The sequence below is a fragment of the Bison bison genome, unplaced genomic scaffold (genome assembly GCF_000754665.1).
Source record: "Bison bison bison isolate TAMUID 2011002044 unplaced genomic scaffold, Bison_UMD1.0 scf7180017864266, whole genome shotgun sequence".
Lineage (NCBI taxonomy): Eukaryota > Metazoa > Chordata > Mammalia > Artiodactyla > Bovidae > Bison > Bison bison.
The window spans coordinates 1,983,677-1,996,213 of record NW_011494838.1 but is presented as its reverse complement, the minus strand read 5'-3'; the positions used below and the strand labels follow the sequence as shown (position 1 = coordinate 1,996,213).

General features: G+C 52.2%; 1 protein-coding gene across 1 annotated transcript in view; it reads right to left on the bottom strand.

Moving 5' to 3' along the window:
• The window catches only part of TRAPPC12 (trafficking protein particle complex 12), a 41,302-nt gene that overhangs the window by 23,686 nt on the left and 5,079 nt on the right, over positions 1 to 12,537 (bottom strand). Inside the window, exons 3-4 of the mRNA XM_010848443.1 lie at positions 9,476 to 10,690; positions 3,598 to 3,759 (exon numbers count right to left, since the gene is read on the bottom strand). Coding sequence (XP_010846745.1) covers positions 3,598 to 3,759; positions 9,476 to 10,684 — 1,371 coding nt within the window. The 5' untranslated portion in view covers positions 10,685 to 10,690. The remainder of the gene's footprint in view (positions 1 to 3,597; positions 3,760 to 9,475; positions 10,691 to 12,537) is intronic.

Below are 12,537 nucleotides of genomic sequence, written 5' to 3'. Positions count from 1 at the left end.
CGGGGGCGACCACCACGGGCTTGGGGCTCAGACGCGCAGGCCACACAGGCACCCACCGCAGACGCCCTTCAAGACGAGCCAAAGGTAAATCCTTAAAATGTAACCACTGATAGAACCCAGGAGCAAAACTCTTGTTGGAAAGCCCCGCTCTGCCCCCAAACCCATCAGGCTGTTTCCTGTTTGGCAAGGTAACTCCATCTTGTGAGTTTTCTTAAATTAAACCACGGTCAATGTTTCATTTTAACCTGCCCTGGAAACGTTTATTTGTACCTAAGGTCAGCGTGTGACCGGAAGTGGTTTAAAATGTTTAACAGAATTCTGTGCCGTCAACATCGAAGACGATCCATGAGTCGTGCTGACACATCGCGATCCAGGCCGCGTGTCCACACACAGCTCCCTGTCGGGACTGGACCCACGGGAGCCCAGCTGAGGCGGCGCAGGGGCTCAGGGACTCGGTCTCAGCTGCTCGTCGCTGCCCGAGGGATGCAGGAAGGAGGGCCACCAGGCCGATGGGAGGAGGAATGCCATCAGAGGGACCGTCCGATCCCTGAAGAGGCTGCAAGAGGACGCTTGGTGTGCGGTCCCCAAGGACAGGCACTGCCCGCTGCCCTCAGCGCACAGGCCGGGCCTCGGGGCCGCCTGCGTGCCGGAGCATGTGAACACTCACCCTGGGCCCTGTTAACCTCAGGTCCAGAGAGGGAGCCAGACGTTAGCCCGCTGGGTTCTTTTTAAAGGATGCTCTGGGCATTCTGTGCTTACAAAGTGCTTCTAGAACAAGAAGCTGAGGGCGCCTGGAGACCAAGTCAGGCCTCCGGTGCCCGCAGCAAGAACTCACGTTTCTTCTTCTGATGCAGTCAGCACCAGCTCTGTGAGGAGGAAGCCCCTCTCCTCGTCTTCCTGTGCGTGTGTGTGTCTGTGCATCAGCGTGCGCCTCTGTCTCTGTGTGTGTGTATGTCTTTTGTGTCTGTGTCTGTGAGTGTGTCAGGGTGTGTTTCTGTGTGTGCAGGCACACACACCCAGCGTACCTAGTGCAGCTGGATCAGGAAGCACGCTGGTGCGGCCTTGCTCCCAGCTCCGGGGTTACGGGCCATATGCCCTAATGCACCCCACCTGACCCCCCGGCCCCAGGCTCCTCAGGGCTCCTCTTGACTCAACCAATCGAGGCTTGTTAGTGCTGAATGATGGTCCACCGTCATGGGAGTCATCGCCACCCATTCACTTGCTGAAAGGCAGCTGCGTGCCTGACTGCTAGGTCGCTTCAGTCGTGTCTGACTCTGCAACCCCATGGACTGTAGCCCAGCAGGCTCCTCCGTCCATGGGATTCTCCAGGCGACAAGACTGGAGTGGGTTGCCGTTTCCCTCTCCAGGGGATCTTCCCCACCCAGGGGTCGACCCTGCGCTTGTCTCCTGCGCTGGCAGGTGATTCTTTACCACTGGTGCCACCGAAAGGCACCTTGACTGCTTCCCACTTTTGGCCATGGCGACTTGGGGTGCTGTGAGATGTGCGTGGAACCTGTGAGTACAGGGCCGAGGTGGGGGGTGGTGGCGACTGATTCAGTCATCGGTAAGAAGAAACTAACACGAATATTAACACGTTTGCTTGTTATCTTCAGTCAGGGAAGAAGCCACTTTTTAAAACACTTACGTTAACTAAAAAAGTAAATACTAGGGTAGCAGGTTTCTGCTTCATTTTTAATAATGGTCTGGTTCGAAAGACAGAAAACACATCTCAGTACAAAATTTATAGCAAGAGCATAAGGCTTTTCACGTGGCGCATTTTACTATTTTTAATCATTTATTCAGCTCAGTCGCTCAGTCGTGTCTGACTCTGCAACCCCATGGACTGCAACACCTCAGGCCTCCCTGTCCATCACCAGCTCCTGGAGCTTGCTTAAACTCATGCCCATTGAGTCGGCGATGCCATCCAGCCATCTCATCCTCTGTTGTCCCCTTCTCCTCCTACCTTCAATCTTTCCCAGCATCAAGGTCTTTTCCATGTTTGGTGAAAAAATTGTTTTTTAAAGCTAGAATTTAAATATACTGTTCTAATCTTCAAGCACTGTGGAGAAGATCTTATGAAAATCTCTTCATTACTGTATATGACATGCAGAACTCTGATATTAAAGGTAGTTATATATGAGAAAAAAGATCTAAATTTCAAAATATTGTTTTTTTAAAACTAGGAAATAAGATAGAGACTCTGTTTGAGAAACTGAACATAACCGAACATTCCAGAACTTCCAGAAGAGGAGAAAAACAGTCCAATAAAAATCACTCAAGTAACTAACAGTATGCACCTAACTTTTCCCGCCTGCAACTCAAAGGCAATCCTCAGTGTCAAATGTGATACCACCGATGTGATTAAAATGTCCCTCTCCACGGGCCGCAACGGTCATTTCCCCATAAATGGCAATCTTGAAACACTCTGACGTTACTTAGGAAAATGTGTTGAGAAACTTTCCTAGTCTTAAAGATGAATGCAATTATTTTAGGATGTAATTAAAATACCAAGGCAAGGGAACGGTCTTTCCTTGAACACATTTCCCGCCTTAAACAGGTCTCCTTGCTAGCGCTGTTAATATAATTTCTACCGGCCTCAAGTATTTGCAAAGTGTGAAAAAAATCAAACCAAACTGCATATACTTGACACCAAGAATAATGAAAAGACGTAAAAAGACCGCCTGAGGATTAATGACAACGTCTGTGTGAGGCTTCGTGTGTCCTGTCCAGGCTCACAGTTACAGGTCACGCTTCAAATACAGCCGCCTGCTCGTGACGCTGCCGCACAGCAGGTGTTCAAGGCCACAGAAAGGGAGTGAGAGCGGCCGCCCCCAAGGCAGAAGGGCCATTCCACCAGACGCACGTGGCCGTGCACTCCGTCACTCCCACACCTGCGGCTCCATGAACAGGGGCCAGTGCACACAGACAGACACTTACAGATGAGCTCTCCTCTCTCCCTTTAAAAACTGAGTGTCTCCTCATCTTCCCTTCCCACAGCTTCTCATTCATGGGAAGAATTCTAGAATCACTTCAATGAAAGAAACTCAATGAAACATGTGATCTACATTTACTAAAAAAAAACCAAAAACCTAAACTTTAACGTGAAAATGTCAGCAAACCACCTAAGCAAGTGTTTATTCGCACTTTTGCAACATCATGAAAGATGCTGTGGGGCAGACGGTTTCCAGCAGCTCACAGGCCCCCGGAAGCACCGCCCGCCCAGGTCAGGGTGCCTGCGATCAGAGTCCCCGATTCTGCTCCATGACTGCGGCTCGGCCAGGGCATCTGCACTCAGTCTTGTTAATGAATAAAGAAAGGCTTTTGTGTGCGCTTCTGGGGAGTCTGCTAATTTAGTAATAAACCTTCTACACCAAGTGTAGAAAACAGTTCTTTCAGAAAATCAATGTATGATTACTTCACTCTAGTTATTTTGATGGAGTATATTTAATCAAAGTATATACTGCCTCAAAGCATTCACATGTTGTATGATGCTCTCTGTTGCTTAGGACTGGTTATCTGATCCAACAAAACTCCATTTCTGTGCAAGGGCCAAGGATGAGGCACTGAGAGTGACTGGCCTTTGGAAAAACATCATGAAGGGAAGAAGAGCTTACACGGAAAATCAAATACACTGTTACTTACGATGAGCTGCTTCAATCCAACGAAAGACTGTTCCACTGAGCTGGCGGTTAGGACTTGTCTCTTTGCCGCAGCTTTTTCACCCAGGAAGCGAAGCATTAAGTCTTTAACTGCATCTCCCTGGAAAGAATATAAGAGAAATATGTCAGGACAATAGAATGCTAATTAAACTCAGCTGAGCGAAACTCATAGCTAACCAAAGTTTCTTTTATTTTCCCACTGGTGTATGGAGGCTAAAATGCAGTTATGAGCTGCAACTAACCAGAGGCTATAGCACCCGGTCGCTGGGAAGACGTGTTGTTTAGAGTTGCTTCCTCCTGGAGAGGAGGTGGCAAGTCAGCAGCGGCTGGGCCGCGTTGGAGGGGGCCGGGGCTCGTGGTGTGAGAGGGGACGCTGCCCCCGGGAGGGGCACGGTGCCTGCTGGGGCCCAGGCTGGGCGGGCAGGCCTAAGCCCTCTGCCCACAGCCCACACCACAGCCCCCTGGCCTGGGCCTCCGGGGGTCCCCAGGGCTCAGCCAGAGCAGTGAGTGGTGGCCCGGGGCATCGCCCTCCCCTAGGGCCGCGTCCCCCCAGCCCAAGGACGGCCCTCTGTTGGGGGGCAGCTGCACAGGACTCTGCACAGGGGCCCCCGGCCCAGCCTCAGGTTAGCCCCACCTGCGCCCGGGCTGAGCGACTGTAGAGGGAGCACGGACAGGAGTGACCATGCGTGGCCCAGTGCCCAGGGAGAGACCGGGGAGGGGCGGGGATGGACCGCTGACACAGATGGCGGCAGAGAAGAGCCTGCAGCTCGGGGCGGCCTGCGCCCGCCACGCTGAGGAAACGAGTCGATGCAGCTCCGCTCAGAGGCAAGGCTCCTCTCCTGCAATCGCCCGCATGGCCGGTGTGGGCCGGGCTCGCAGGAAGGCTGCGGCAGGCTCAGCTGCCTCCTGCTGCTCGAGGAGGGGAGGGTGCAGCCTGGCAGTGGGAGTCCTGGGCCCTGAGCCTGGAGCTCAGAGGCCAAGCCGCACCTCCTCCTCACGCAGGACAGAGGCCTGGAAGCAGCAGGGTTACGGCTTCTGCCTCCAGAGAATAAGGTGAAATAGTTCAAATGCCCCGGCAGGGGCTAACTGATCCAGGAGGGTTATCAGAGGGCAGAACAAGGAGGCAGGCGCACGGCTGCACAGAGCTCTGCACACAGGCGCCTTCGAGCAGACAAAGAGCTGCATCCGGGCAGAGCGCCTGCGAACCAGGGAACGGCAGACTCACCCTAAAGCCACGGAGCCCAGAGGAGCAGTCTGAGTCCTCCGACCTCGCAGCACCCTCGGCATCGAGCCCACACTGCAGACGCCGCCCGCCCTTTCGGTTCTGCCTGTTAGCACAGGACGCTCGAGACGGGGGCACCGTGGGGCTGACCAGCATTCACTCTGAAAGCCCATGGACGACAAAACATCCCGACACAGACCAGCCCCCACCGTGTCGCTCGGCCAGGGCGGTTCTGTACGGGGGTCCTGGCGCCTTGGCTGCAGACACTCCATGGTCACCGGAGTGAGGCGAGCGGCCCCCTCCCGTGATGTTTGGAGACCTATCTCCCTGCACCTGGGGGGGACCCACCTAGAACCCCACGGACCCCTTCCGCTCAGCACTCCCTCGGGTGCGCCCAGGGCAGGGCAGTGGCAGACCTCGCGAATGGGAGTCTGTGGCTGGCCCTCCGCGAGCAGAGGACGGCTGCTCCCCCTGCTGCGTGCGGACGGCTTCGTCGGCGCCTTCGAGGTTTTAGTGGACAATGTCCATGTGGAACGCAAAGCGGCTGACTCATGGGGAACGGCCTGTAAGCTCTACTGTCAGGGACGCCCGGTCACGGGCAGTGGTCCTGGAAGGACAGCGCCCGGCCATGAGCGGGAAAGCGGTGACGGCGTCTACCTGCTTCCCGGGTGGGACTCCCGTCACACCCACACTGTGGGGGCCGGGGACGGGATCCGGGAGCAGAATCAGACCCGGGCGGAGGAGAGGCCCGGCCTCAGGTCCAGATGTCGGGTTTGCAGAGCCCCGTGCGAGGCCAGAGCACCCCGAGGCCCCCCGCTGTCCCTGTCACCCCCTCAAGGTCGGCACCGACTTGCTGCCAACTCTGGTCTGTGGAACCGCTCCCCACCCCAGCCCCCCGCCACTGAACGACCTTCATAGAAATACTCTCCGACTTCCATTCTTTCCTGGTTCTAAGTGTTTCTGAACAGTCATCTCCCCACCAACTTTGCATCCAGTTCTTCGAGAATGCAGGCCAGCAAGACTCTGACTAGTTAGAAATGCCGACACTCCTCTTTTGAAGCTTCTACGGTTGGATGCAGGGTTAACGTGCTCACCTGCGTGGCCTCTACCTTAACTCAGACTGCTCTAAGAGGTCACTTCACAAAGAAACAATGTAACACTTCCCCTCTGCCCACATTTCATCCCTTAAGAAGTGGAAGTGACAGTGAGGTCGCTCAGTCGGGTCCAACTCTTTGTGACCTTGTGGACTGTAGCCCGCCGGGCTCCTCCATCCATGGGATTTTCCAGGCAAGAGTACTGGAGTGGGGTGCCATTTCCTTCTCCAGGGGATCTTCCTGACCCAGGGATTGAACCCAGGTCTCCCACATTGCAGGCAGACTCTTTACCGTCTGAGCCAGCAGGGAAGGAATTTTGCATTTGGTACCAAGAGGTGAGCAATTTGGAAAAACCACCAAGTATTTCAGAAAGCTGATGTAGTGTTGCAACAGTAACAGTCTCGTGGGGAGGAACGTGTGAACAGGTAAATCCAATACACACTTGGTTGATATCTTAAAAGCCTGGCGCGCGCAGCGAGTTACCACACGTGCTGGGCTGATCTAACTCCTCTGGAAAATGAACACAGCATTTCTGGCGTAAACCACACACTTTTTCTTTTCTATGACAAGTTCTTTGAAGAATAATACACGACTGAAGAGACACAGGTGAAGAACCAACCCGCACACTGGTTCCACAGGAAAGTCAAAGGCCTTTCAGGAACTACTCTGAATTCATATTTCAATCCACCATGAGGTTTCCAAAACAATCACTGTGGACCACGAGAGGGACGAAGACACCACTCAAGCACTTAAAGGGAGCAGAAAGGACACGCAGCGTCTCCTGGCTGGCCGCAGGGTGCGTCCTATCCTGGCAGCGGGCGCCTGGCCCTGGCTGACCGCCGAATGCCCTGCTTATTCCACGATCAGCCACGTGGAAGCGTCAGAGCTCCGAGGGGCTGTCACAACCCCACGCCTCCCACTGGCGGGAATGGCCTCCGAGCTCGAGTCGCCTTGGCTCACCCAGCAGCAAGCATCAGCACTTTGTTTCTTAGCTCAGGAGCGACTGACCTGCTTCCCTGAAGGGTGTCACGGGGCGCTCAGCACCTCTGGCCCATGAGAGTGCCGCGCTCAGCCCAGCCCTTCAGGCAGCCAGAGTGAAGCAGCTCTGCGTGGCCCCAAACAGACCCGAGGAGCCCTGGGCCCCGGGACTGCCCCACGGACCACGGGGTCAAGGCATCAATGCTGACCCACAAACGCCCCTGACATCTGAGCCTGTAACTGGGATTCACCAAGGAGGCCCGGGAAGGCAAATTCACACCCAATACGTTCTGCTGGAGAGGGCGGGGACAGTGCCTGGCGAGCCCCAGGGAAGACGTGTCTCGTCAGCAGGTACCCGAAGACAGCACGCAAGCACGCCCACATCTGCAGGCTCTCACGTCAGCTCCCCACAGAGACCTGGGTTGGGAAGATCTGCTGGCGAAGGGATAGGCTACCCACTCCAATATTCTTGGGCTTCCCTTGCAGCTCAGCTGGTAAAGAATCCGCCCGCAATGTAGGAGACCCTGGTTCGATTCCTGGGATGGGAAAATCCCTAGAGAAGGGAAAGGTTACCCACTCCAGTAGTCTGGCCTGGAGAATTCTATGGAGTGTATAGTCCACAGGGTCGCAAAGAGACTCAGAGACTTTCACTCACACTCCCCAGAGAGACAGCTGGGGAGTTTCCAGCAAGGGAGCTGCATGACAGCTCTCTGGAGAAGTTGTAAACTGTGTGATCAGTTTATGACAGCAGCTGAGCTCCTGTAGATGATAAATCCCTTTCCTTTCCTCTTAGATATGGAAAAATGTGTTTGTGTTACACGCGAATGTGCTTTATATAGGAAGAGTTCTTACCGATTTGGTTAAAAAAAATACAGATGGTCTCTCAATAAATTACAAGATATATAAATATGTAATCGTAAAATACATAAATATTATATGTTGTAAATAACAACATTAAAAAGCTCAATCTTACCAGTCATCAAAGATGATGATGACTTCTTTGGGTCACCTCTCCAGCAGCCGCATTGCTTCTCCACAGGATCGGCCTCGCAGGGCCAGGGCCCCACCCCACGTGGCTTTCTGACCAGGCCGAGGTGGGGGAAGGGGAACGCCCGGCCGGGGAGGAGCCCCTTCAGTTTCCGGAGTGGACAGCGCGGGACACAAGGCACAGACCCTGCAGATCCCACCCGACACGCAGCCGAGCTCACCTCAGGGGGACGTGCGCACACCCATGAAAACGTTACCGTGTAAGGCATGCTACGTGCCTTCCTGTACCTGGGCTTTCAAACTTAGCAAATTATGAATCTCACTAAGTATTTTATCATAACATTATCTTCATTTTTTCATAATAAATAAAAATACTTATTTGAATATGACATTATTTTTGTGAGTGCGTGTGTGCTAAGTCGCTTCAGTCGTGTCCGACTCTTTGTGACCCCATGGATCGTAGCCCGCCAGGCTCCTCTGTCCATGGGATTTCCCGGGCAAGAATCCTGGAGTGGGCTGCCACGCCCCCTCCAGGGGACCTTCCCGACCCGGGGACTGAACCTCACCTCCGCCTCCTGCATGGCAGGCAGCTTCTTTACCACTAGTGCCACCGACGAGGCCATAACATCATTTTTTCAGTTGAATATGTAAATATTCCACTGAAGAGGCGAGATGTGGCGAATGTATTCAACTAGCCTCCTGACAATGGACTCCGAGATGCTTTCAGATTCTTTCCAATTTTAAGCCTCACTCTGATGGGCATCCTGAAAGCTGGCTATTCATACATCAGTGAGATTCTTTCCTCATAAATAACTACTCAGGATGGGATTTCTGGTCAAAGCACATGCACATTTGGACACGCATTTTAACATTTAAGAAAGTTTGTGCCAAATTATCAGTCCCTTCAGGGCTGCCTAAGCTGGCTATTTCCTCACATTCTAACATACACAGAATAATTATAAATAACTCAGACAACAGAACTTTTTAATGTTATTTACAATATATAGTATTTATTTATTTTACGATTACATATTTATAATCTTGTGATTTATTGAGAGACCGTCTGTATTTTTTTTCAACCAAATCGGTAAGAACTCTTCCAATATAGAGCACGTTGCATGTAATGCAAACACATTTTTCCATATCTAAAAGGAGAGGAAAGGGGATTTATCATCTATGGGAGCTCAGCTGCTATAATAAACTGATCACTCAGTTTACAACTTCTCCAGAGAGCTGTCGTGCAGCTCCCTTGCTGGAAACTATTTCTAAGACTCTGATTAGCACCTTAAAGACCTTCGAACAGAGAAATCAACAGGGTTCCAAATTACCTGGTGACATCACAGCAAACACTCTCAAGATGAGAACCTTGGGAACTGCTGAAAACAATCAGCGTTTTCCAAAGCTCGACAGGCCTTTTCCGTATGAACATACACGAAACAGAGTCAGATGAAAAGCAAGGACATTGGCTGGGACTTTCCCGGCTCGCCGAGTGCGCCCACCGGCCCACCTGTGCGCTGAAGGCCCTCCGCCCTCACCTGGATGTTGTCGAACTTGAGGCCAGGCATGGTGAGGTCCTCCTTGTCCACGAACACCGTGCCGTACTGCTGCGTGGCGACTGAAGTCAGCACGTTCCTGGTCGCATCCCCGGGGATCCAGGCGTCGCTTCTCCGGTCCATCTCGCTCATGCTCAGGGCAGTGGCAAAGGGGTCCTCGCTGCCGGCAAACACCGCCTGGATCTGTGAGAATGGCTTTGGGGACTGCGAGATCTCCAGAGGAACCGTGGACACACCCGACCCTGACCTCTGCACCCCTGGGGAGGAGGCAGCTTCCTCGGAGCCCGGCGAGCTTCCTCCCACAGGGCTAGCAGCCAGCGAAGACAGGCTTTCCGGAATGGAAGGGCTGGCGTTGGGGTTACTGACGGAGATGAAGGTGGAGGTTGTGAAGGAATCAAAGAAGTCCGAGGCCAAGGAGCTGCTGCCGGTTGGATCGCCGAAGAACTTGCTCAGGCTGGGGCTCGGCTGGACCACCTGGGGTGGGGTCCTGGGGGCAGCTTCGCTGGCGCTGCTGAAGCTGGGGGATTTCACCATCTGGGACTCGAAGCCGTCACGCAGGGCTGGGGGCTGGGCGCTGGGGGGTGGCTGGCTAAAGATGGTGCACATGGGCACCGGCTCGTCCTTGGGGGCTGGCTGCCGGGGTGGCGTGCCTGACGGTGGCCCTGCCATGGGTACCCGCGCAGCCCCGGGGCCTGGGTCCTCTCCGCCCCCGTGTTCAAAAGCAGGCAGGTCTTCCACATCGCTGCACTCAGGGTCCTCTTTCAACGATGCTCTGCCATCAGGGGTCATGTCCGAGACGTCCTGAGGCGTGTCCCCGCCATCACTCTCACCGCCGTCACTGAGAGAGCCCAGCGCGCCCTCTTCTGCGCCGGGCCCCAGTCTGTGATCGCCGCTGCCCTCGGCGGGGTCCCCCACGTCCTGCAGACACCCCAGGTCACCCGCGTCGTCCTCGCTGTTGTTTGGGGAGTCAGAGATGAGCACGCTTTCCATCAGGGGCTCATCGAGCTTATCCGCGAAATTATTCGAATCCTCGGACTCAAACTCGTCTCCACCGAGATCGATGGTTTCCTCGTGGTAAAGAAGCTGCCCCTGGTCTCCCTGAGGCCCCTGCGGAGCAATGCTCTGGGCTGGCCCCTGGGCAGGCGCACTCTGCTCGGGCACGTGCTGGCTAGCGCCTTCGGCATTCTCCATGGCCACCTGATACAGACAAAGACATGTCAACCTCAACAGCTTACATCTTGGTTACTATTAGAATGCCTTTGTCTTACTGAAATCGTAGATGGCCTTGAACTACATTCCACAGGGCAACGCAGTAAGAGGAGACTCGTCGCTAACCCATCGTTATGTGACTGGATCCTTACAAGAAGCAACAACTTCAGCAACAATTAAAGAACCCCAGATTAAAGCTATGATTTTTCAAAATCTGACTTGTGAAGCAGGCAAAGATTTTTAGAATTGACAGTTTTGGGGAATTTATGGGACATTTACTTATTGATAAGGGAATGCAACCTTTCTCAAACACCCTCTTCCAACAACACAAGAGAAGAGTCTACACATGGACATCACCAGATGGTCAATACCGAAATCAGACTGATTACATTCTTTGCAGCCAGAGGTGGAGAAGCTCTATACAGTCAGCAAAAACAAGACCTGGAGCTGACTGTGGCTCAGATCATGAACTCCCTATTGCCAAATTCAGACTTAAATTGAAGAAAGTAGGGAAAACCACTAGACCATTCAGGTATGATCTGAATCAAATCCCTTACTATTATACAGTGGAAGTGAGAAATAGATTCAAGGAACTTGATCTGATAGAGTGCCTGAAGAACTATGGACAGAGGTTTGTGACACTGTATAGGAGGCAGTGATCAAGACCATCCCCAAGAAAAAGAAATGCAAAAAGGCAAAATGGTTGTCTGAGGAGGCCTTACAAATAGCTGAAAATAGAAGAGAAGCTAAAGGCAAAGGAGAAAAGGAAAGATATACCCATTTGAATGCGTTCCAAATAGCGAGAGATTAAGAAAGTCTTCCTCAGTGATCAATGCAAAGAAATAGAGGAAAACAATAAAACAGGAAAGACTAGAGATCTCTTCAAGAAAATTAGAGATACCAAGGGAACATTTCACACAAAGATGGGCACAATAAAGGACAGAAATGGTAGGGACCTAACAGAAGCAGAAGATATTAAGAAGAGCTGGCAAGAATGTACAGAAGAACTATACAAAATAGATCTTCACGATCCAGATAATCACGATGGTGTGATCACTCACCTTGAGCCAGACATCCTGGAATGTGAAGTTAAATGGGCCATAGGAAGCATCACTATGAACAAAGCTAGTGGAGGTGATGGCATTCCAGTTGAGCTATTTCAAATCCTAAAAGATGATGCTGTCAAAGTGCTGCACTCAACACACCAGCAAATTTGGAAAACTCAGCAGTGGCCACAGGACTGGAAAAGGTCAGTTTTCATTCCAATCTCAAAGAAAGGAAATGCCAAAGAATGCTCAAACTACCGCACGATTGCACTCATCTCACAAGCTAGCAAAGTAATGCTCAAAATTCTCCAAGCCAGGCTTCAGCAGTATGTGAACCACGAACTTCTAGATGTTTAAGATGGATTTAGAAATGGTAGAGAAACCAGAGATCAAATTGCCAACATCCACTGGATCATCAGAAAAGCAAGAACGTTCTAGCAAAACATCTACTTCTGCTTTACTGACTATGCCAAAGTCTTTGTGTGGATCACAACAAACTATGGAAAATTCTTCAAGAGATGGGAAGACCAGACCACCTGACCTGCCTCCTGAGAAATCTCTATGTAGGTCAAGAAGCAACAGAACTCGACCTGGAACAACAGACTGATTCCAAGTAGGGAAAGGAGTACATCAAGGCTGCATATTGTCACCCTGCTTATTTAACTTATATGCAGAGTACATCACGAGAAACGCTGGGCTGGATGAAGCACAAGCTGGAACCAAGATTGCCGGGAGAAATATCAAGAACCTCAGATATGCAGATGACACCACCCTTATGGCAGAAAGTGA